The sequence below is a fragment of the Eulemur rufifrons genome, chromosome 17 (assembly GCF_041146395.1).
Source record: "Eulemur rufifrons isolate Redbay chromosome 17, OSU_ERuf_1, whole genome shotgun sequence".
NCBI classification, from domain to species: domain Eukaryota; kingdom Metazoa; phylum Chordata; class Mammalia; order Primates; family Lemuridae; genus Eulemur; species Eulemur rufifrons.
The window spans coordinates 86,106,477-86,133,818 of NC_090999.1; the positions used below are offsets into that span (position 1 = coordinate 86,106,477).

Here is a 27,342-nt window from a genome sequence, read left to right on the forward strand (position 1 = left end):
CAACATGTAGTCTTATTTGTGTTTTTAAAATTTGCATAACTGGTATAAATTTCTGAATGTATTTTAAATTATGATTTTATTGTTTAGTGATTGTGGAATAAACAAGTAAAAAGAAAAATGAATTTGAAGTCCTTTTCCATGTTTGATATGACTCTATGCTGTCAAATATATTGGCAAGAATTTTGTTTTTGTTTTTATTTGTGTGTTTGTTTTTAACAAAATGTTCCAAAGATGTTGTAGTCCGTGTGTTCTTAGATCTTTGAGAGTTCCTGTCAGTTGTCTCTATAATTTGAATAACTTGGTGATTTAAGAACAGTCTGAAATAATATATTTTCTTCAGAATGTGTAGACCTGGACATTGAAGTTTGATCTAATCTTTTCATCATGGCTTCTCCTTTCATCTTTTAGGTTGCCAAATTTTGAGCTTGGTATCTTCCTTGGGTACTTGAGGTTTGAGACTGTTATGTCTGTTGTCTTTATACTTCACAGCAACTTAGCGGAGCATGACATTCTTGGGTCACACTTTATTTCCCTCAAAACTTTGTACCATTGCTATTCTATCTTCTGTCATTTGATGTTGCTCTGGAAGAGTCTGAGTGAGCCTGACTTTTCTGCCTTGTACTTAACTTGCTCCTTCTGCTTGCAGATCTATCCTTGAAATGCTGGGTATTTCTTAGTGGCTATTGTTCACCAACAGATCCTAACGGAACACACTGTACAGTTTAAGTAGCCAAATTTCAGTAGTTGCTTCCTTTCAGAGAAATTAGGCTCTTGAATACTCCTTTTTTTCTGTTCCATAATAATAGAGTCTATTTATTACAAAAGTAGTGTTTCCTATGATGTATAATATATCAACTTTGCATTTCCTCAATTCTTATTATTTCTTCTAATTCCCTTTCTAATTTGTTTAAACTTAATCAGTACAGACCTTTGCCTTGGGTACTGTGCTTTAGAGTGACGCACTCTGCCCTCCTCCGGCTGCTATATGAAGCCACCTGGAGTCTGTATCTTCCCTCTAGATCACACTGCAGTACCCGAGACCCTAGAATTCCCTAACCATTGGTTCCAAACACGCTTTGAGACATCAGCAGCCTCATGTCATGAATTTTCTTTCTGAGGGCAGACCAAGCCACTGGTGTAATTATCCTTAGACCCGAGGAATGGCCAATGGTTGACTGCAGGGACTGTGCACAGAGGCTGGAAGTGTGAGCTGGGTTTCCACGCAATTGCATTTGAGGCCCCTCATGGTGTAGCGCACAGCTGCGGTGGGAAAAAGAGGGTGATGGGCCATGGTCAAGGCCTGGGAGGCAGGAATTTGCTCTTCCCTGCCACACTCTGACGTAGAGTGCAGAGTTGTCCATAAATTCTGTATGCAAAATTGGCCTTCCAGCTCTTTTTATCACAGTATATTTTTCAGGATAGGAGGATAGACTATATAAACATTTTAAAACAGGTTATTAGCTTGAAATGGCCTTTATTTAATATTTAGATATATGGTAATTTACTCCTACCCTAGGCCCTAAAAATGTTAGGGGCAGCCTTTAGTGAGGCATCAAGGCCAGTTTTAGGACTAGTACTAAGGCTACATAAAACTCTCTCTTTTTTTCTTTACTAGATAGTATTTCAAATTTCAGACAGTGGATTGTGCCTCTTTAGTTTTTTGGTTTCTGCTATTAATATTAAATGTTTATGCTATTAATATTAAATGTTTATGCTATTTGTGTTACTGAGGAAGGAAATTCTACTTTACTCCACCACGTTTCCTAAACTTTTCACAATGACCTCACTTTTATAAGTAAAAATAATGTTGTATGCTGTGGAAACAGTTGAAAAAGTAGAACAGAGTAGGAAAAAATTTTTTAAAAATTAAAAGTTGTTTTATTTTCACTGTCCTTCAGTGCACACTTCCTACCGTGATTATTTGCTTTTAGTTCCCAGAAATGCTTTCTTTGTCATTGCTTCCTAGAGATTTCACTCCTCATCATGTTCTCTTTAGTTAGTACATTTTGTTCTTTCACTAGCTCAATACCAAAACACTGAAGTTAAGGAAAATGAGCTTAGAAGTAAAAATGTTCATTAGAAAATCATACATTAGAATTTTGCAGTTTACTTCACAATTCAAACTTCACTTTTCTCCTGTCAAGAATCCCTTGCCTCTTTGATAGATGCATTCATATCACTGTAGAGTGCATCTAGTATATTTTTGGAAATTGGATTTTTATTTTGTTGTTTTTGACAATTAAGTCTAAGCCAGGGGTGGGGAACCTTTTCATGTTGGAAGGCCACATTAATTTATCTGTAATCAAATAAGGCCGCATTCAAGAAACTTCAATTAGATATACTTAAAAATTTACATTATTTTTTAAAAATCTAACTATTATGTACTTAAAAATTTCAAAAAAAATGGAAACCATTTGTTAATTTTAAAGTTAACTAACTGTTTAATGACTTTGTTATATCTGTTTTTTTTTTTTTTTTTGGAAAGCATTTGAATATTTGGTGGCATCATGGAGGTCCTCAGTTTTAGTTAAGGGAGTCTTGATTTGGGTTAGGTAGGAGAACGTAGATTCACAGCAATAAGTGGTTGAAAAGCAAGAAAGCATTTTTCGGGCATGTTGCCGAAGGTGTGGGTATTCTACTGCTTTATTCCATGTTTCACCTGGATCTTTCTTAGCATCAAACAATGACTTTGAAATGTCATCTACTGAGAGCTAAATCAATTCCATCTGTAGTTCTTTAGGTGCCTTGGTGATATCAACTAAGTGAGGCTCAAATGCTAATTTGAGTGTAATGTCATGATTCTCAAAGTCATAGAACCTTTCGTTGTATTCTGCAATTAATAGGACAGCTGCGTATTCTTCAAATGACTCGCATATATCATCCTGTTCATCAGTGACCTTTGCTAACTGGGGAAAATGTTCATCTTTGAAGAAATGTTTTGAAAAAAGAGGGGTTTTTTTTTTTTTTTTGAAATGCTTGGATTTTTGGCCATATATCACATATAGACTTAGTTTTATTTTGCAAAGTAATATTCGAATAGCTTTGATTTGACATGATATCACACAGAAATGCTGCATTCCTATAGAAATCTTCTTTCAACAATTCACATTGCTTATTCTGTTCTTCATAAAATTTAACTATCTGGGATAAAATTTGGCTAACACCTATCCCTGCAATAGCCACCACACTTTAGAATGATAAGGCAAATCCTCACTAAATACCTCATCTTTCAACTTTAGCATGTTACAAAACTGATGATGCCATGTTGCATTTGCAGGAATATAGTGAACAATATTTATAACTTGTTGCGAAGTGTCACTTAAAATAGTAGCTTTACCATAGAAATTTTGCTGATGCAAGATATAATGAAAAGAAATGAGAACATCTGGATCTGTTAATATGATTTTAAATCTGTGCAATACACCATTCATGTTTTCCTGTCTCAGAAGGTGCACTGTCTGTACATACACTCACAAAATTTACCAAATTCAGTCCAACTTCAGGATATTGATCTTGAAAGTTGTTGAAAATATTTATTCCCTGTGTTCTATTCCCAAGAGTGCCCAAAGCAAGTTAACTCCTTATAGCAAAGAAAATCTTCTGTTATGACCAGAATGATGTATATAATCTGCGCCAAGTCAGTTCTATCAGTTGATTCATCCAAAGCAATTGAACAATATATATTTTCCCTTTGAAGTAGTGCATGAAGTTGTTCTGTTAAGTTGAGGCCAATTCATACTGCCAAACAGTTATGGTTCTCCTTAAAAGAGGCGGTTGTTTGTAATTTGAAACATTATTGGGGTCTAAGCATCCTACAACTTCAGCAATGCATTCTTTCACAATTTCTACATCACTGAAAGGCTTCCCTCTTTTCCTAAGTATATAAGCTACTTTATAAGTTGTTTTGGTGGCATTATTTTCAGGTCTTATTGCTGCTTAAAAGAATTGTCTTTGCTTTTCCTTTTCATGCTTTAATTTTTGGAATACAACTCTTTATGCCTGGCTCTCTAATTTAAAATATTTGTGGTCCTTATGATTGTTACAATGCTGATGAGAACTGAATTTCTTTAATGTTGATATTGCAGTATGATAAAGCAAGCAAATCATCTTATGTTTAGCAGAAACAAGATAATATTGCAATTCTCAATTCTTATTAAAAAATCTGTTTTCTTCCTTTAGTGTTCTCTTGGTCATCTTTGACATGACGGACTGTTAAGCAGACAGAATTAAAAAATATTGTTGAGCTGTGCAACTATTCACAAATTCCACTTCAAACAGAAATACAATGCACCATTGTCAGAGGCTGATAACAGACTAGTGTACTCGACCCCTATAAACTCTCAGCAACCAGCCTTGTGCAGTAGAGCGACAGTTAGGCGGGGGAAGTTAGAACTAAAGCATGAGTGTAGCAGCCATCAGTTTAGCCCTTAAGGCTTACTGATGCTCTAATTGTGCCAGTCCATCAGGGAAGATTATTTTGTTGAAATTTATTTTATTCTTTGGTATTTTATTTTATTTTATTTTTTATTTCAGCTTATTATGGGGATACAAAAGTTCAGGTTATATATATTGCCCATGTACCACCCATCCCCCCAAGTCAGAGCTTCAAGCGTGTCCCATTCCCTAGATAGTGCGCATTGCACTCATCATGTAGTTATACCCCCATCCCCTCCCCCCACCCCCATCCCCCTGAGTCAGAACATTCAAGCGTGACCATTCCCCAGACGGTGCGCAACGCACTCATCATGTAGGTATACACCCATCCACTGCCCCCCACCCCCACCTCAGTCTGATACCCAATTGGTGTCATTCCCAAATGTGCATTTAGGTGATGATCAGGGAGCAATTTGCTGGTGAGTACATGTGGTACTTGTTTTTCCATTCTTGGGATACTTCACTTAATAGAATGGGTTCCAACTCTCTCCAGGAGAACAAAAGGGATTCTATATCACCATTATTTCTTATAGCTGAGTAATACTCCATGGTATACATATACCACAATTTACTAATCCACTCATGAATTGATGAGCATTTGGGTTGTTTCCACATCTTTGCAATTGTGAATTGTGCTGTTATAAACATTCGGGTACAGGTGTCTTTTTTATAGAATGACTTTTGTTCCTTTGGGTAGATGCCCAATAATGAGATTGCTGGATCGAATGGTAGGTCTACTTGAATCTGTTTAAGGTATCTCCATAATGCTTTCCACAGTGGTTGCACTAGTTTGCAGTCCCACCAGCAGTGTATGAGTGTTCCTGTCTCTCCACATCCACGCCAACATGTATTGTTTCAGGACTTTTTGGTAAAGGCCAATCTCACTGGAGTTAAGTGATATCTCATTGTGGTTTTGAGTTGCATTTCCCTGATGATTAGGGATGTTAAGCATTTTTTCATATGTTTGTTAGCCATTCTTATATCTTCTTTTCAAAAATTTCTATTCACGTCGTTTGCCCACTTTTTGATAGGGTTGCCTCATATAGCCATCTAATCTTTGACAAAGCAGACAAAAACATACTCTGGGGACAAGATTCCTTATTCAATAAATGGTGCCAGGAAAACTGGATAGCCAAATGTAGAAGACTGAAACAGGACCCACAGCTTTCACCTCTCACAAAAATCAAATCACGGTGGATAACAGACTTAAACCTTAGGTGTGAAACGATTAGAATTCCAGAAGAAAATGTAGGAAAGACTCTTACAGACACTGGCCTAGGCAAAGAATTTATGAAGAAGACCCCTAAGGCAATCACAGCAACAACAAAAAAATAAATGAATGGGACCTGATTAAATTAAAAAGCTTCTGCACAGCCAAAGAAACAGTCAGGAGAATAAACAGACAACCTACAGAATGGGAAAAAATTTTCGCATACTACACATCAGATAAAGGACTGATAACAAGAATCTATTTAGAAATCAGGAAAATCAGCAAGAAAAAATTATTCTTTGGTATTTTAAATATGTTCATATTAAAAATAAAATAAAAATATAAAAGACAAACAAAAATGTATTAATAAAAATAAAAGGATTTGTTCTGTAAAATATGGATTTAGTCAAAAGGCTGCGCTTAAGGACCTAGAAGGGCACAGGTTCCCCGGCTCTGGTCTAAGCTGTCTCTCAGCCCATTTGTACTGTTTGGTAAGCAATTCTTTATAAAACAGCTTACAACAGAAAGACCCTGAGTAACATGTGATGACACCCAGGTGGTTCACAACCTATTTTGAGGTGGACCGAAGGTAACTTTTATTTCCTAATAATAATATTGAAGTTGCAAACTTAATTTACTTTAAAAAGATTAACTCTGTCCAGCAATATATTGATTAAAACAGTAAACATATCAAGAACTGGACAGATCCTTATCTGTCTTAAGATACTGATGCCACATGCCTGGGAAGCATGGCCATGTGAGCACATCTTCCTAATCTTCCTACAGGTGATGAGGCAATGAAAGCTTGAGACAAAATGTTTATGAGATAAAATGACCCTCTGACAAAGGACATGCCCTATGTTAATTTATTGCTTGTAAAAGGCTAATGCAGCTATTTTGATTTTGAGGAAGATTTGGCTAAGTGTTCTTTTCAAATGTGCCATAAGAGAATAACTCTGTTATGTCTTCATGTAATGACACTGAGTTTATTAAGCAAGAGGTCTCAGAATGGTGATGTGTGAGCTGACTGACTCCTGAAAACACATGTGGCTGAATCTGCACAATCCTTTTTTTAAAAAATCACACCAGTGTTTGAAAATCTGTCTTTCTAGCTTCTCCTAAAATCCTTTGAACAGAGCAGGGTGAAACCCTTGTTCTATGTTCCCATTAGCTGGTCGCATCCTCCATTCCTCACCGTGGTTCTCTGCTTCGTTGCAGTGTATTCATGCACTTCTGCTTTCTAGCTTGGCCAGCTGGACTTTGTGGTATACTTGAAAATGGCTTATTGCTTTGTAAAAATGTCTCATGTGGTTCTTATGTAAATGTTTGACATTAGCCTTCTGAAAAGAAATATTGTTTGAATGGATAGATATTATAAATATTACCCAGGCTATTTAGTCATTATCCTCTAATTCTTGCTTTCTGCATATGAAAATCATGTGTCCTACAGTCCATATGCCTAATCCTCTACATATTAAATTTGAAATTTCAAAACAGTTTGTTCACACTCATAATTTTATATTACATGGAATATTTTTTAAAATATCTTTCCTAATAATGATATTATGTTAAAGCCATAATTGTCCCACATTTTCTTTTAAATTAGACCTTGGTAAAAGAGAAAGTCTTGTCTTGAAAGAAGAAACAATATTCCTGGGATTTATATTAATAGCATTACAAATATGCTAATTATTTTTTAAAAAGTAATAATTTATAGAGAATTTATGGAAGTACAGTTGAAGTATACAATTTTGGCCACTAGAGGGCTTTGATATTTTTTACCAATGAGATCATAATTATAAAGATAAACAATGAAAAAGGTTATATGGCTACCAAAGGTTTAAGTGTATAATTACAAACTTTTAAATAGGTTGTAATATACAAAATATTCAATCATTTTATCCTAACTATAAGCATAATATGTAATATATTTGACGCATTATATGTGGTGAAGGCAGTGTTTCATATTTTAATATGTGAAGAGTGGTAAATAATGCCGATTAACAAAGGGATAAGTTTTACAGTTTTCGTATGTTCTTTGCCTTAACATTTTGAGCGTAGGACACATTCTACATTTTGCTTCCTTCAATACCACATATAGAGCATGTGTATTTATAGTACCTCCCAATACAATTTTGTTAAAACTAAACAACAGGAATGGCTTTTGCTATGAATACTCTGTTTTTATAAACAACAACAACAACAAAAAAGAATGTTGATGTCTTTCAGGGATTTGGCAACAGAATGAGAGGCATAAAAGATCAATTTTCAAAATCTCCTAGTAGATTTAGATAACTGTTGTGTCTATGATGAAGACTTCCATTGTTTTTCAAATTATGTGTAATCTACTTTTATAAAATATCTCTGGAGCCCCATGAGAGGGAAAACAGATGCTTAGAAAGTCTATTCTGCAAGAATTCCAAATTTTCAATTCCCTCTTTCTCTTCATCTCATATATCTGGATAATTAAATCAGACGTGAAGGTGTTATATTTTAACATGCAACTCCCCTTACTCCATTAAATATGCCGAAACTCAAGCACAGAAAGGGATATCATAATGCTTGCATACCTTTACTAAACCAAGGATAATGTCCCCATGTGCCTTCATACCAACCACACTCCCATCATAATTGAGCTAAACTAGTTGTTTTCAAGTTGAGAAAGCTGTTCTAAAGATGGGCGTTAGAGATTTTCAAATGTTTTCACTAATGCAAAAATAATATAATGCCTCCCTACTTGCATCATTTTCCATAGTGTTCCCTAGGTTTGCTTATGACAAGAATAACCTTTTTTTAATGACTTGCTTTACGGCAATGTGTTTCCACTTCCTCGAGGCTTTGCAAATCATAGATGCCCACATCACTTTTTAGTGTAAACTGTTTGTGGCCACCTATATTACCTTAAGGTGAGGGCTGAACTCATTAGCATGGTGTTGAAGACCCTTGGCTTTCTCACATGTCTTCACCTGCCTCCCTTTCCCTTTCTGTCTTTACACACTTCCTCCTTTTCCTAGCCTGTCCTTTTATTTACTAAACATCTCCCCAAGCGTACACATGTACTCACACACCCAACCCCCTATGCTGTACCATATCAGATGAATTTCTCCTACTAGAACTCTCATTTTACTTTTCAAACCTCTTTTCCTTTACTTTGCATTTTCCGGTGCCTGGAGTACTCTTTTTTCCACCTGATCCTTCAAATTTTAGATATCACAGACAATTTCTCTATGTATGTTTTTTTATAAATGAACAGTGTAGGAAACTAATGCTAGAAAAAAAGACCCAGTATTATCATCACGCAACTAGTGAGACTCCAAACTGTAATTGTATCCAAACATCCTAGCTTTATATCCAGTAAAATTATCAGTGTGGACATTTCTGGTAACATTATTTTCATTTTTGGTAAATATTATTAGTTCTACAGTATAATGATGTGCTTGAGATATTAAAGAGAGGATAGACTTTTCTGATATTTTTGACAAATAATTTAACATTATACATAGATTCTAAGATAATTTAAGCAAGTAATAGTATGATTTACTAAAATTACCCTTCCTTTACATTATATACTGAGCATTTAACTCAATATCTGAGACGTACAAATTAAAAACATGTCAAAGTATCATTTTATGTAAATGTAAATATTTCTTGAAAATATTGATAAATGAAATGCTCTAGTAATCTTTCAAGCTTACTTTATATCATTTGAATATCTTCCCTCCAAAAGAGCTGTTTCGGAAAGTGCCATGTATTTTAAAGATATGTGTATATATAAATAGATATGTATATAAGAGACAGAGAGAAATTAGAAATCTCATGAACACAGCTTATTTACAGACCAAATTCTTTATTTCAAAAATTTATAAACATGCACAAAATGTAAGCAGTAGGCATATAATATAAAAATACTTAGGTACAGTATTTTTCCTTTGATTAATTTATGATTGTTATTTATTTGTTCAATATATACCTATTCCAGACATAAAGTTGTAGGATTCCCTGCCCTCTGCGAGGTTACAATCTTGCCAAGGAGACAAACACTAAGGGGCTAATTATACAATTAATCACTGTGTGACAGTGTGGTGCTTAGTGTGAAGCACACACGCAGGAGCTTGAGGGCTACGTAATGGGATCTGAGGGTGATTGGGACAATTGCCTGAAGAAGATACAGGGGCTAATTCCTGATGTACAAGGAAGAATGAGAGAGAACGAGAGAGCGAGAGAGCGAGAGAACTTATGGTATGTGTATGTGTGATGTGAAGAGTGACTATGCCTAAGTAGGAAATGACTTATACAATGACTCACAGGCAGGAGCTTCGCATCTTCTAATCACTAAGAGAAACTAAAGGCACGTGGCGTGAGGACGCATGGCCCAGGAGCACCCCTGTGTGGATAGTAGGACCTGGATCCTGGGAGTAATGTAACCTTGTTAAGTCTTTGGTCTTTATCCTAAGAGCAATTGGAAACCCTTAAGTGCTTTTAATAATTTATATGATATAAATATATAGAAGAAATGTTTTCATATTTAAAGACAACTCTCTCCAACTGTAATGCAGAGAACGGACTGAATGGAAGAAAGAGCGGACTGGTTACAGAGCAGCTTTGTTCATGTCGCCTTGCTCACGATACCTGCAGAATATTTTTTATTGAGCTAGTTTAACATGTATAGGGAAAATAATAGACAACCTAAAGGGGTTTTGTTTAATTTATACTTTTACAAATGCAAAAAGAAAGTAAATATATCAAAAGCTATAAGCTTGTATTAACGTGTACAGTTCCATTATCTTGAGTTACAGTCTCCTCCTGAACATGGTTAACATAATGGAATTATTTTGAAGTGTAAACACACAAAATGCAAGTAGGTAAGTCTTTTACAGCTATTAGGTTGCTAAAGCAATTAGGATGAAGGATGTTTCCTTTTCCACACTTATGGGAAGCCTCAATAGCAGAATGTTGCCTGTTGAAATAACAGGAGAACTTATGAAAACAAAAATTAAAGTTAGCAATGACATCTCAGTCGTTATAATCTGTGGGTAATATTTGTTATAGGGGAAAGAAAAGTTATAAATTCTTCACTTACTAAAACTAATAGATAAGTAAATGTGGTAATTATATGAAGGGATTATAATATGTAATACATTTTAGCTTTATGGAACTAGGTTGTGCTTTAATATCACTTTCTCCCTTAGCACTTGTTTTATGTTTCCTTGTTCTAAACAGTAAGCATTTCAGCATGTAACAATTAAAAATTATGTATGATAATTTGGGGGATTTCTGCTTCCTTCAAGAGCAACTCATAAATGCTTATGGTTGTATGAGAAAATGAATTAAATGAAACCAGGTACTTTGGTGTTACATTATGGATCCAAAAAAAAAAAAAAAAACCTTAAACATCATGGTTTTACAAATTGTAGAGTTAAAATTTTTAGATCATTTAGTGTTTCAAGTAACATAAACTCTTAAAACTTATGTACTTTTCCAAGACTGCCAGGATTCATTAACGTTTTTCTACAAATCATATCTACAGTTGAATGTTATATTTAGATGTGGGTTATCTATGTACTGTCTATGCTATGGCTATAGAATAATTAGACTTCAAAATGAACTTACTAAAACATGTACATCCATCTGCACTCTCTGTCAAAAGAGTGCAAATTACTTCCTGCATTCTTTTAAAAATGCCACAAATCCGAATATTTTGGGGATTGATCTTTAAAATTTCAACTAGTTTCTAAACTTAACATGACCTACACGGCCCCCTACAACCTGGCTCTTATCTGCCTTTTCAGCCTTGTCTCTTATTCATATGACATTTCTTACTTTATTCTTTACCAACAGATAAAAAATTTTGCTTCATACCTACATACCACTGCACATGCTGTTGCCTCTGCCAAAATATGCCTTTTCCTCCAAATTTCATTTTCATCATTCACAATATCTTTCAGGTATCACCTGGCTTGAAACTATCTCTGAACAGTGTTACAGATTGATCTGCTTGGAAAATCACCCCTTTCCCTGGTCTCCTGTACTTGCAAATCCTTTTACCACTGCACACATCTCACTGTGTAGAAGTTAGTATATTAATAATAGTTTGCATGGGGAATAACTTTATTTTATCATTTTTCTTTGATTCTTTAATTTTATATAGTATATTTTTAACTGTTACCAGGCTAATACGTGTACATGCATCCCCATTTCCAAAGTAAGTTCTTCGTAAGTTTTTATAAGTAAAATTCACCTATTGTATCATCTCTGTTCTATACCTAGGTATGTTCCAGCCTGATAACTCCTTTTGATCATTTGTTTTTGTTTCTGGTAGTCAACTGTCTAAATAATATGCTCAAATTTAAAAAACAAAAAAACTTCTAACACTATCATTTGACTCACCTTTATTGAAGAAAAGGAATTAGGGTTTTTTTTGTTTGTTTGTTTCTGCTTTTTTTTTTTTTTTTTTGCTTTTGTCATATATTGAAGAAAAAAATCAGTAGCCAGCATCCCAGTAATAAAAGTAGAATGAAATAGTGTTAAGGACCCCATAGAGAAGGAAATTTAAATCTATATCACTCAACTTAAACCTCTCAAAAGGGAATTCAAGATTCAAATATTATCTCTTCTATATACCATTATTCTCATCACTCATACTAGAGTAGTTTATTTTTTCCCCATATTATTAAGATGTGACAACTTTCCAGTTATATTGTCTGTTGAATGTAATCCATTATTATTTTTTGAAGCATCTGATTTCTTGTTTTAGTTTAGAATAATTTCATATTAGGACTATGATATAGTTGTTATTCTTAAATTATTTTATTTATTTTCACACTTATGGGTTAGTTATAATGCTTCTTTTGCCTTCTTTCTTGGATACCATTTTTACTGTACTACAATATGTCCTTTATTAACTTTTAAAGAATGGATACAAGGGAATAAAACTGCCTTTGTCCTTAATATCCAAAAATATTCTAATTTTCTCTTACAATGAATTGTTCATTTAGCCAAGTATGAAATTGGGGTTGAAATTGTTTTGCCCTGGAACTTTTGAAGTTACTGATAAAATGTTTTTTCACCATCTGTTCTTCCTGAAGAAATTGTATTGATCATTTGATTTTCATTTTTTCTGGGTGTCCTGTGTTTGTTTGGTAAGTGATTGATTTTGTTTTCTTTTTCATTCACTCTGATCAGCAATTAGTTGGCCCTTTCCATCTGAAGCTCCATTTCTATTGTCAACCATGAAATTTTTTTATTCTTCTATTATTTCTTTGATTATTGCCATTCTACATTTTCTTTTTCTGTTTCTGGAACTTCTTAATCAGTCATTGAAGCTCAAGGATTGATTTTTTTTTTGTTTTGTTCCATGTCTTTTACCTTTTTTCTTATATTTTTCATTTTTAAAAAATTATTTTTTCCTTTTATAGATTTTTAATTATTATGAGTATATAATAGTTGACTATGGTTGTGTATATTTATGGGTACATGTGATGCTGGGATACAGGCATAGAATGTGAACTAATCAAATCATACTAGATGGTTGTTAATTGGTTAATTGGTAAAAAAAAAAATTTTGCTTTATGTTTGAGAATATTTTTTAGATTTTATTTTTATCTTTAAGCTTTTATACTTATCTTTTTAATTTAGCAGTTTATATTTCATATTCCATGTTTTTTTTTTATTTTATGACTGCTTCTTTTTATATAACAGTGTTTTATTATTTTATAGCTGTGAATACATTTTCAAAGCTCTCTAAATACATTAGTTTTAATACAAAGTTCTCTTTAGTTTACTAATAATGACAGCATCATCTTCAGTATTAATAAGTTCATTCATTTTGGTCCTTCTCTTTTATGTTGTTCCTTACCCAAAAATATCTCAAAATGCTTTGTCATATATTTTTAAGATACAGATGTTTTAGAGTCTTTGTATATATGGGCCAGGGGAGAATTGAAGGTTATGAATATGTCAAATGTGTGCTGTGTGTTCAAGATCTTATGGTGTCTAGTCAGAGAGAAGATCAGCTACCTGCTGTGACAACATTCTCATAACCTTCCTAATAGAAAGAATAAAGGAGAGAGATTTATTCTGAGTTGCTACAGACCATACTCAGGGCCTTATCTCCAGAGACAGGGTTAAATAGTCTTAGAGCAAGAATTTTAACTTTTTCTTTAGATTATTAGCAATTGCCATGTTGCCCATCATACTACACATGAAAGAGTATGGGGCCGTTAGACACAATTTGTTCCCTTGTGAAATACAGTGATTCAGCATTGCCTCACTATAACTTTGCATCACTTCTCACTTCCACTCTCTCTGCATTCCACTTACAAATGTGGAATCTTTCTGAGACTTCATCGGTGTTTTTCCTACCTTTTTAAAAATTCATCTACAAATTTATAAAAATATCTGGTTAATTTATAATTTACTCTGAGAAAGTTTTCTGAATTTATTGCTATTTTTACTTTTTTACTTTCATTTAACATTCATTTGGGAAGGAATAAATTAAATACATTTGATCAGTCCAGTTAAAAATACAAATCTGATTTTTTTTATCTTCAGTGTCTTATATAATACGAAACTAATAGTACTTGTACAATACGTATTTGCTGAATCCAAATGAACACACAGAAAAATAAGACAAATTGTACTATAGCTTTATCTTACTTTTGACCAAAAATATTTTTAGATATTGAATATTTATATTATTCATCAGGTTTAACTATGAATTATTATTGTTCATTTATTTTTAAATCTAGTTTGCTTCCAGGGAACAGGGTAAAAATCACCACTTGTGTGCATATTACAAAAGGAAATAACAAAATATCTCCCCCAAATTTGCTATATTCTCTATCCAAAAAAAAAACTTGCAAAACAATTTCAGTAACAATTTTTAAGTATATGTCTGTCCTCCATATTTACCTTCCAACAGGGTGATTAATGTGTATGTTTGTATATATGTGTTTTGTTGTTGTTGTTTCTTTCAGAGGAAGCTTGTTGCCTTGGAATATCCTTTATCCTTTATTTTGTAGCAGAACCATAGCTTTTCACTGGACACACTGAATCCCAGGTAAAAGCCTACATTTCCCAGCCCCCTTGTGTCTAGGTGACTTTATTGGCTGGTAAGATGTAAGCAAAGTGTGTTACTCCTTAAATATCTTAAACAGAAGTAGGTATACCTTCTCCATCTTTTTCCATCCTTCCCCTTGAAATGCATAACTAAAAGCTGAGCTCCAGTCCTGAACTTGGACATGAAAATGAAGTCCGCAGCCTAGGAACAACAGAGCAGAAAGTTAGACAGAGCCTGGGTCTCTGACAACTTCAGGATATTGCCTTACTTACTCTAGATCACTTCCATTATCTACATTATATACTCTATCAAATATACCAAGGAAAAGGAGAAAGAGTTAGATAATACAATTATGGTATTTGGGATGTTTCAAACTGCAAAGAGAGACAGAGATCTTAGAAAAATGTGCAAGTATCTCAGCAACTAATTGGCCCCATCTCTAAGGAACAATAATATTGTTAGGGAAATAATGGTTGCTCTATTATAGAAATCCAAAGACAAATTGAGCAACCCAAGGCAATTCTAGTCATCCTTTTGGAAGCAATCATTTATTATTAATCACCTGAGCAACTTTTCCATACTGGACACTGGACATTTTCAGAAGCCAAGAGAAGCCTGAGTCAGTCCTATTTTTTTAAACATTTCTTATAGATCCTTTTAAATAAATAAATGCAAAAGCTGAGTTCACGAAATTGTGGGAAGATTTAAATGCTTTTATTTATTAAATTATTTCCAACACAAATACAATTCAATATGATTTTACCATTAAGAAGATAATTATAGGATTTATTATATATATACTAATTTATATGTGGTATATCATAAGTTCTGTGATCTAGCAACAGAACACCAAATTGGATGTTGTGTGATGAACTATTTATTTTAATTCTGTCAATAGATCATTGGAATAGATAGAGATATTTTAACTTTTTATGACGTGTGTGGGTTATGATTAAGCTCAGGGAAAGTTGTCCATCCTGTCTCCATGCTTGAATATCCCCACCATCAACTCCACTACATCCTACTTCAGTTCTGTTAGGCTTGTATCTGATCTCTTCTAGCAAAGGAACTGCCAGGAGCTGCCCTATATATTATGGCTCTGTTGGACAAAGTTTTTGTTCCAGCCAGCATTTGAGTCCAGCTACTAAGCATAGTAAAATCATTGTGAGAAGGTAGTGTTTTTACCTGTTTCTCTTGGTAGAAATTCCTATAGCTCTGATTCATTTCTCTTTTCAGTATTTTGCTGCATATGCCACCATATATTAAATGTGGTTGTTTTCATAAATCATTCTTAAAGGTCTTAGAAGAATTCATAAATTTTCTTGAAAAGGTTTCAGTCAGGGTTAAACACCTCCTTTGTCTCCATTAAGTTTGTAATTGAAATTCTTATGGTTGAGAATTGTTGATGAGGAGGCCCTAGAGAAAGAGTCACTCAAATTTAAAGTGTTTTTTGTTTGTTTGTTTTTAAAGCAATTGAATTGTATGTTATGTGTTTTGATTAAACAAGATAAATAGGATTTAGGAAAGTTATAAATACATTTAGAGCCATATAGACAAATATTTAAGGATAAATATACACTTAAGCTCTCTTAGTTGTTTTGGAGTCAGGCTGAGCTATGCTTTGTGTCAATCTTTGGAGCAAAGCTTTAAAGTAACACAGAAAGAGAGTTTATCATCTTTTTCCCTTCCTTTTTCTCTACCTAATCCATTTTTATGTGACTTTTGGGGCCATCTGTGGTTGGTGGGGTTGAAGATCTTGAAAATCAGACCCAAGGAAAGCTGAGAGGGATGAAAATAAAGGCAATAAATGACTTTTCTCACAAGGTCTACATTGATCCAGTTTCTTCACTAAGCAAGTTATTATTGAATTCTCACTGTGTGCAGTCACTGTGCTCTTGGCCAGGGATGCAAGATAGACATGCTTGCATAGTCTGAGGGGACACACAGAACCAGACAATTCCAATACATGAAGGCAATTGTTATAATAAAGGAACACAGTACAATGGGAGCTTAGGAAAAGGAGCTCCTAACAGATATATATATATATATATATTTTATGTAAATATATTTTTAATTTTACATAAATCTATTTTTTTCTGAATTTCATTCTAATGACACTCCTATGGTGTCTTTGTCTTTATTATCTGTAGTTTAAGATTTATTGAAGTAATATAAACTGAATTTTGATTCTCACAAATAACTTAGATCATATAATCATTTAATTTCTTCTAAATCTGCTCCTCTGTTATGAAAAGACTTATGTATATTTTCCCAGATATGAAACCTCAAGCTCATGTGATTCCTAAGTCACATTTATCATTATTCTTTTTATTTTTATTTATTTATTTATTTTTGAGACGGAGTCTCACTTGATTCCCCGGGCTAGAGTGCCGTGGTGTCAGCCTAGCTCACAGCAACCTCAGACTCCTGGGCTCAAGCAATTCTTCTGCCTCAGCCTCCCGAGTAGCTGAGACTACAGGCATGTGCCACCATGCCCGGCTAATTTTTTTTGTATATATTTTATTTGTTTGGCTAATTTCTTTCTATTTTTAGTAGAGATGGAGTCTCGCTCTTGCTCAGGCTGGTCTCGAACTCCTGAGCTCAAAGGATCTGCCCGCCTTGGCCTCCCAGAGTGCTAGGATTACAGGCATGAGCCACTGCGCTCAGCCCATTATTCTTAATTATTCCACAGTCTAACCATGGCTTCCTTAAATGTGTGACTACGAAAAACCTCTTGAGATTGTCAAAAACAACACCTGGCATAAGCTTTCTTTTAAAACTCTCTCTGTTTCACACAATTAGGAAAGTCTTCCACAGGCCCACGTAAACACATTTGGACAGATGACCCAATTTTGAGTTTGAGATACATATTTCTTCTTGGTACCTGATGTTTAAGTAGCATAGATGCTTTTAGATTTATGGTTGGTGTCATGCTGTCTTCTCGTCTGAAGATATCTGCAAAAAAATGTGTCTCTCCAGTCCTACTTTCTTTCATTTTGTTTTCTCTTTAATTTCCATCATACTTGTGGTTACTATTCCTTCAGTTGCAATATGATGCTTTGGAATAGCTTAAGCAAAACAGAGACAGGCAATTATAAGGCTGCAGTGGATTTCTTGTTTGGGTAATTTATTCAACTCTCACTTGGCTGTAATAAAGTTTAAATGGCCAATTAAATAAACCGCAGCACCCTTCAATATATTTACCACATGGAATCTTTAAGGATCACTTATTTCTTTTTATCTTTATTTAATTAATGTTAAATATGTATTATTCAACCTTAAAAAAATAAGGAGATCTTGCTATTTGCCACAATATAGATGGACCCGGAGGACAGTGCACTAAGTAAAATAAGCCAGACACAGAAAGAAAAATTATTGCATGATCTCACTTACATGTGAAATCCAGAAGAACCAACAAAGAAACAAATAACAGTGCTTACTAGGGTTGGGGTCAGGGGGAGAAAATGAGGAGACATAGGTCCAAGGATACAAAGCAGCAAATATGTAGGATGAACAAGTCAAAAGAGCTAATGTACAACAAGAGAACTATCGTTAATAATAGTGTATCATATTCAGGGTTTTGCTAAGTGAGTAGATTATAACTGTTCTTGTCATAAGGGAAAATGGGTAACTACGTGAGATGGTGAATATGTTAATTTGTTTCACTTTAGTAACCATTTTGCTACATATGTATCTTATAACATAATGGTGTATACTTTAAATAACATACACAATAGCATTTGTTTTAAAAATATTTATTTTCAAATTATAGACTATTTCACACATAACAGAAAATAAATTAATATAACAAATATAACCCAGGCTTAACAAATGTGAACATTTTCTCAGAATTACTTTATATCAAGTTTTAAAAAAAATCAAATAATTCAACTATGTAGCTAAAGCTGCCCAGCATTCAGTCATCGTCCTCATTGTCTGAATTTGATGTGTATTATTTATTTTCATGTTCTATAAAAAAAACTACCTGTGTTTCTGTATATAAACAACATATACATACTAAATATATCTTTTTATAATAACTTTTAAAAATATTCAACTTATGTTTTTGAGATTTATCCGTGCTGGTACAAATAGCTCTAGTTAATTCATTTTAACTACTCTTTATTTACTTACCCAATCACTTATTCATATTTAGGTTGTTTCCAGTTTTTAGCTGTGACAAAATCAAAAACCTGCCAGGAACATCCTTGTGTATTTCCATCCCTGCAAACACCTGTTAGAGTTTCCCTACACAGTGTAGGCTGTGTTCCTAAAAGGATTGTACCACAGGACATGTACCTTATAGAATTTATAAGATATTGTTAAACAGTTTCCCTAAATGACTTAATTTACATTTATGCTGGCAATGTATAAAATTCTAGTTATCCACATCATCAACAGCAATTGGGATTATCAGACTGTTTCATTTTTATCAAATCATTAGGTTTGAAATACTATCTCATTTTTCTTTAGTTTGCATTACCTCGGTTACCAGTGAGATTCAATGTGTTTTTATGGAATTTGGAAATTTGGTGTTCACCTCATGTGAATGACTTATTCATACATTTTTTTCCCAATTTTGTCTTTGGGGGTGTGTGTGTGTGCATGTATGTACATGAACATGAACTCGTGATTCTGTTTCATTTATTTATTCACCTCAGTTGTTATTTATACTATACTATTTCTTTAAGAAAGATTCAGACTAAGTCTTTTTGCTTGGTGTTAATATGGCTGCAACAGGTTTCCTTTGGTTATTTGCAATATATGTTATTTCTATCCCTTTATATTCAGTGCTTCTGTGTCTTCTTTTGACAGCAATCATTACTTTTGAATAAATTATTTTAATGTGTTACATTTGTTATGATAACATATGTTGAAATTATGTCTTCTACTTATGCAGTGATTTTTATTTACTATGCCTTTTTTTTAGTTTTGTTATTTTCTGCCTTTTTTAGATTTTTTGAGTTTTCTTTACTTGCTTTTTATTCCTTATATTATTTTGGAAATTAAAATTTTAAATCTGTTATTTCAGTAGTTGCCCTAAAATTTTTCATGTGCATTCTTGACTTATTTAATAAGTTCTAAAGTTAATCAGTATCAAATGTATACTGATTTTCTTCACATACACAAAAAGACAATGACATTAAAATAACTTTAATTCTGATTGTTCTACAATCAGACTTGTTATATTTCCTAGTATTTTAGTTTTACATTTTTATAACCCTGTCCCAAATTTGTCATTAATATATTATTTTTGTAATCAATGCATATTTTGATTTATATGTTTACCAATGTCTTTGTTCATCTATACTTTCTGCATTCCAGTCCTTCCTGCTGATTATTTGCTTTTCACTGAATTGTCATTTATCAGTACTTTTAATACTGAGCTGTAGGAATACTCTCTCAGTCTTTGTTGTCTGCAAATGTCTATTTCTCTCACTTTTACATAAGTGTTAAACTACATTACTTTTCCAATTATTTCTTCCAGTGTGAAAACTATTTCTAAATTGTCTTGAGACTTCTATTACTTGTGTGAAAATCTCTTGTCAGCCTAATTTTTATTACTCTATAAATTTTTGGTTGTTGCAAAACTTCATTGTTTTTCAGTGTCCTGTAGTTTTACTACAGTATGTCTGGATAAGGATTTGTTTATATTTTCTTTGAAACTCTGTGTACTTTCTCTATAGGACTGTTCAGTTCTTTAAAACACTAATTCATTATCTCTTTGAATACTGTTTTTCTCACTTCTAGAACTCATTTAAAAAATATTCAGTACTTTTTCACAACACAATGGTGCTCACAGTCTAGCTGCCATCAAACTCTCCAACCTCATCTCCCAGGTGCCCTTCAACCAGAACGGTCTTTAAATCACTCACACTCAGATGTTTCCTTCTCTCGTAGGGCCTTTCTCAGGCTGTTTCCTGAGCAGACTGCTTGAAACACACTTCTTCCAGTTAGCTCCAACTCCAACTGGTCCTCCAGGCCTTCACCAACCTTTCTCATGGGGTCCGATTCTCCTCTTGTAACATCTTGTATTCTTTAGAGCACTTGGGCCAGTTGCACTTTTACATGTATTTGTTTGAGGGTCTAAAGTTGGGCCCTTTCACTAGGTTTCCTGATCCATGATGAAAGTGTTTTGTTTTTTTTTGTTTGTTTGTTTGTTTTGTTTTGTTTTTATTCCCTTGCCATTTTATAGGCACTCAGGAAATAACACTGTAGAGACTGAAACCAGCCAGGAGCTGTGAAACCATCAGGCACCTGTGCGGTATTTATTCATCTCTGAAAATCAGCTCACTTCCCTCACAGTGGACTCATTTTCTCTCCTTTGCTACAGAATTTAATAGGATAAAAATTGTGGGGTCTAGAACCTCTTCGGGTGAAATAGTACAAGTGCCCATGAGTCAAGTCTGTCCCTCTAACTCTCACGTTCTTTCAACATCCTCCCACTTTGATTTCTACCATATCTGACTCAGAGCTAGAGAATATGCTACTAACTCGGCGGTCATTTATGGATAAATCTTTTTGTTTCCTATATTTTTCTAAAATAACTAAGCAAGTAGTAAAGTAACAACACCTCCAAAAACTGAGTAGGGAAGAAAATGCTTTTGCTCACACTTGAACCAAAGAAATAACCCTTGGGGCATTAACTTAACAAATATTTGCTGACCCCCTAATAAGTACCAGTGGCTATGTTAGGCCTTTAGAATACAATAGAGAAAACAAACGAGGCCCCTACTCTTACTGAGATTAGAGTCTAGATGGGAAACATTATTCCAGGACTCACAACATCAATAAATATTTAATTTAAAGTGATGTGAATGCTTTGAATGAAATGTATAAGATTCCTTGTGAATATTGAACACATTAACTTGATCTATAATGCAGTAAGACATGGAAGGCTTACTTCATGAGTGACTCTTGAGATAAGAATTTAAAGATGTGTAAGAGTTAATTAGACAAAGAGGAGAGGTCAGAGCATTTCAAGAAAAAATATTAGTATCTACAAACATCCTGTGGCAGAAAGCAAATTGACCATTATGAGGGCCTAAAAGAAGAACAGGGAGATTAGGAACAGAAATAAGAAGGGAAACTTATTAGAATTAAGAATGGAGAGTCATTTAGGAGTGAGAGACAGTGACGTGCTGGAACCGACTCATACCGTCTAACAAGGGTCAATCGTTAATTATATTTCCAGAAATTTTGTGAGCTGATTGTTAAGCACAACCACTATTAAAAATAAAACTATAACAATTAAACAAATTACATTATAAACACAGATTTTCAAATTATTACTAGTTGTTCTTAACTATTTTACTGCAGTTTACTCTTATTTGTGCCCGAGTTTGTCTGTCATTAATACGTCAACATAGTGGAAACACTGTACAGTGGCGTGCTGCTGCACATTTCTTTCAACCCCACATTCGGTGATGTTGCATCACTAACCTGAAATCAACCACGGTGGGATTTTACACTTTGGAAATTGACAAACCCTTCCAATCAAGATTCCCTTACACTGCCAAGAGCCAGTAGCAGCACACCATTGAGTGAGACCTTAAAGTACACGTTAAGTATTGATCTTTATCACAGGAGAAATGAGCAGATATTGAAAGGATTTAAATAGGGAGTTGAAAAGCACATATCTGTTTAAAAACAAATCACTGAGACTACAGAAATAGGAAGCCAGGTGACTTCAGGGGTCCATGTGGTTAATAATGGAGGCTCAGACTAGGATCACAGAAGTGAAAATGGAGGAAAGTGAATGGATTTAAGATTTATTTAGGAGCTAAAACACGAAGGACTTATCCTCCAGGAGCCCTGCCCAGAAAGTGAGTGAAAGCATGATGTCAAGAAGAGTTTCTAGACTTCTGACTATTCAGATGGGAAATTTGTATTGGCATTTGCTAAAATAGAAAACATTAAAAGAAATTTGTATTATTTGTTGCATTTGTTGAATGTGTTGAAACTGTGGAATTAGTAGGCCTTTGAAATATCTAAAGACTGGTGGCATTAATCTGCCTGGTACAATCGGTCACTTAAGAGCCCAAGTGCCCATCAACACATGAGTGGATTAATAAAATGTGGTATATGTATAACATGGAGTTCTACTCAGCCATAAAAAAAATGGTGATCTAGTATCTTTTGTAACAACCTGGATGGAACTGGAGACCATTCTTCTAAGTGAAGTGTCGAAAGAATGGAAAAACAAACACCACATGTACTCGATGCTAAACTGGAACTAATTGATCAACACTTACGTGCATATATGGAAGTAAAAATCAAGGGAAATTAAGTAGGTGGGAGGGCGGACGAGAGAATGGGTAAATCCACACCTGGTGGGTACAATGCACACTATCGGGGTGATGAGCACACCTATAACTTTGACTCAAACTGTACAAAAGCAAATTATGGAACCAAACCGTGTCTACCCCCATAATATTCTGAAATTAAAAAAAAAAAAAAAGAGTCTCATAAGGAAGAAGCAAAGTCTCCTTATCCTCCCCAACTTCTGGATGCTTATGTTGTTTTCATTTGGAGCCCAATCTTGCCACCATGTGTTATTGAGCCAACTTCACAGTTGAATAAACTTTAGGCCTAAGTAAGAGAGGAGGGAAAATCTCCATATGGAATAAATGGAATGGAAATGTGTGAAATCAAGGGACTGTCTCCTTACACAAACTATTTTTAAAGTAACCCATAACTTTTCTATTTTCATATATGTGTCATCCTGTATGTGTGGTGGCTGTGAGGATGGCCTGCAAGATCTCTGCCTGCAGGGAGCATGAATGACCGAGGACCCTGGTGCTGTGCTCTGAAATCTAGCATTTGAGCAGAGGCCACACTGCCCACACGTTGCTCCCAGCCAATGACTGAACAAGGCAGAGATACTAACGCAAGCCTGTTACAGGAGATATCAGACCCCCCAGTCTCCTTGCCAAACTTTCCCTAGAACGTCATTGTCTGAGATACTTCCATCCAGTTGTCCTGTCTTTACACCTTCTCTCCTCAACTTGGGTTCAGACCTGCATCATGTTCCGACCTCTCTGCCAGGCTTAACCGATTCTCTGCCTGGTGCCTGTCGCAGGCCTTGAGTGGTTGTGATTTCCTGCCACTCCCCTAGTGATAGCAGACATCTGCTTTTTAATAGCATAGGGTCCTGGGACCAGGGTAATTTTCTGTCCCTTTCCTCAAAGTCACATAGCTTTTGCTTCTGTGCTTTCCCAGAAGCAAAGTATGTTAAACTTCTGTGTCTTAGAAGTTGGAGGGTTTCTTTCTACTCTGCCAGTGCTCAAGGCTTCTACTTTGTAAGTGAGAAGGGGCCAAGAAGTGGATTGGGTTTTGTGCCTGTGTGCCCAAGAGGGACTCTTTCCAGTCTCTTTCCTCCCTCAAGCCTTCACATGAGAAGCTCATGGAAAGGAGACGATGAGTGAGAACAGACAACATTGTGAAGCTACCAAGGATTCTAAATTGTCATGATAGCACATGGTCAGCCTTTAAGTAGTCAGAAAAGTTTTAGCTGTTTTCTTTACTCACTTTGGTGACTGCTGCCTCTTTTTCCTGTGATTTTCCCAAAGTCAAACAGTTGATGTGTCCTGTCTGTTCTTAGGGGGCTTGAAACTCTGGGCAGTTTAGTTCACGTGGTTACCTTGTGATCTCGGTTCTCTCATGGTCTCAAGAAAAATTATGATTTTGCAGGTTAATCTGGCCTTTTCTCATCTTCAGCATGGAGGCGATGCTGTCCTGTAGTCTTCCATATGCTAAGAAGGGAAATTCCCTCTTATTTTGAAAAATTAGTTATATTCCTGCATCAGGTTTCATCTTCTATGGGTATAGCAAAGTTGGGGATAGAATGTATGCATAAGTAGTATAGTATATTTTAGACATGTGAAATTATGTTATCATAATTTCATACCAGGTTGGCAGTTTGTGCAATGGTAGCTATTCTCTAAATATCCTGACTGAAAACGTGAAGCAGCAATGGAATGCACAGTTCAGTATCAACATTCCCATATTAGATTACAGCCAGACAAAAAGAAATTGTTTCTAATATATTTTGCTTTGGGTCATTCTTCAACACAGTTACCTTGTCCTTTCCACCAGGTGGTTGACCAGATCGATACACTGACCTCTGACCTACAGCTGGAGGATGAGATGACCGACAGCTCCAAAACGGACACGCTGAACAGTAGCTCAAGCGGCACGACAGCCTCCAGCCTAGAGAAGATCAAAGTGCAGGCTAATGCACCGCTAATTAAACCCCCAGCACACCCATCTGCCATCCTCACGGTCCTGAGAAAGCCAAACCCTCCACCACCGCCTCCACGGTTGACACCTGTGAAGTGCGAAGACTCCCAAAGGGTAGTGCCAACTGCCAATCCTGTAAAGACCAATGGCACCCTGCTACGAAACGGAAGCTTACCAGGTGGACCTAACAAAATTCCAAATGGAGATATCTGCTGCATACCCAATAGCAATTTGGACAAGGCTCCGGTGCAGCCTCTAATGCATAGACCTGAAAAAGACAGGTGTCCCCAGGCAGGGCCTCGAGAACGGGTTCGGTTTAATGAAAAAGTGCAGTACCATGGCTATTGTCCTGACTGTGATACCCGGTATAACATAAAAAACAGGGAGGTCCACTTACACAACGAACCTATCCACCCACCAGGAAAAAATCCTCACCAGGGGCCTCTCCTCCCTCCTCCACCCCATCTCCCTCCTTTCCCACTAGAAAACGGGGGCCTGGGAATAAGCCACAGTAACAGCTTCCCCCCTCTCAGACCTGCAACTGTGCCTCCTCCCACTGCACCAAAACCACAGAAGACGATCTTGAGGAAATCAACCACTACAACAGTGTGATGTATGCCATTTAAAAATAACTTTTTTTTTTAATTTTCTATATTATAAACATAAAATAATAAGTAATGAGCACTTTCTACTCAAGCAATAAAAAGCCCAAACATATTAATTCTGCATTCAGCAAAGTGGCATAAAAATCACCTGGTAAGTATGCAGTCAGCCTATTGCTTGTATCCTAGGTATGCGTTATTTTAAATGTTGTATCATCAAAAACCTCAGAGTAATGAGAAAATATGAAAACATTGTTTTTGCAATTCTGTGACAAACTGTGACCCGCAGATTTTAAATATTTTGATTTACTAGAAGAGAAGGGATTTGATTCATTTTATTCATGACTAACTCATCTATGCATTAATAACATGTCATACTCTTTGATCTAATACTTTTTACTAAGAAATTTTAATACTGAAGGACTATTTTATTATTTTTTTCTAAAGATGTTTGTCACTAGTTTTTCATTATTAAATGCTGAGGACAATATAAAAAAGTTTATTTTCTATACTATACAATTATGGATTATATGTTCAGCTACACATGTAATAAAATATTTTGGTCTTTGGAAATATCATTATGTCAATAAACAAAAGTAAATAATGACAAAACCAAATGTTCCTCAGAATTAAAGTAGTGGTTCATTTAACCCCATATTAATATCAATCAGAATGAGTAGCAAATTTGACAGATTTTGGAGAATATTATAGTGAGTGTATGTCAGACTTTTCTAAATTAAATATCATATTCCATGTCATAAATAGAAGTTTGCACATTGCATATTTTACATCTCCATTTGGTACTTCAGGAGCCCTCTGGTCAAATCCCCCTATGTGAGGCCGAGCCCTTTAGACCCTCACACTCAGCCTTTTTCCAGAACAGACTAAATTTGAGGCTGTAGGATGTTTTGCCCCCGGCATCAACAAGCTCTCTGCCTCCCTGAGTGAACCCCCATTTATAGGAGGATTATAGGGGAAAATGTAGATGCTTCTGGTAATTGGATGCATTCAGCATTAGCCTTAAGCTTTCTCCTCTTAGAGTTGAAAGATGTCATGTTTCTTTGCTGTTCCATAGAAGAGAAGGAATCTTTTCCTTCTAACATCAAATAAAAGTCCTCCTCTTCAGTCTTATTTGCCAACGTAGAAAACTTACCCACCCATGGGCCAAGTTGAGTTCCCAACTGCATTGATTAGAACTGAGGAGATGTTTTGCCCTGGAGCTAGAAATGAGTTTTTCTCCCCTGGAGTCATGATGAGGACAGGTTCCTGAACAAAATTCATCCATTAAGCGGTAAGAGTAAAGGTAGTCATCTTTGGTGGAAATTTGGTTACTGTGCAACTGGATAAAGAGTACAACAATCTATTTGAATATATGACTTTTGGTCTCTAAACTTTTTTTTTCTTTTTGCTGCTATAGGGAGGTAGTCTTCAATTATTTAATATATTCCTTTGTTGCCTTTTTCAGGCTATATCATGGTAATTTGAAATGCTGTTTTTAAATATTTTCCTATTAAAAATGAGAATGTATTTTAGTCAGAATACAGAAAGAAAAATGGCTTTATTTTTGAAGCAATGATCAAATGAATGAAAAACAGAGAATATTATGTTAAACATTTACTCTGTGTGCTTTTTCTTCTGTATGTGTTAGACATGAAAATAATGCAAGCAAAATAATTCAACTTTTCAGAAAGTTACAAAACATAAGAACAAAAATCAACAAAGGCCATAGTCTGAAATTTATTAACTGTATCATCAGTATGTTTGATAGAATATGAGCCAGATAAATAAATAATTGA

The 27,342-nt window shown here is 34.9% G+C and overlaps 1 protein-coding gene across 1 annotated transcript in view; it reads left to right on the plus strand.

Annotated features, from left to right (window-relative positions):
* The window catches only part of PRR16 (proline rich 16), a 193,682-nt gene extending 166,686 nt beyond the window's left edge, over window positions 1-26,996 (plus strand). Inside the window, exon 2 of the mRNA XM_069492029.1 lies at window positions 24,801-26,996. Within this exon, the coding sequence (XP_069348130.1) occupies window positions 24,801-25,556 (756 nt within the window). The 3' untranslated portion in view covers window positions 25,557-26,996. The remainder of the gene's footprint in view (window positions 1-24,800) is intronic.
* The last annotated feature ends 346 nt before the right edge of the window (window positions 26,997-27,342 follow it).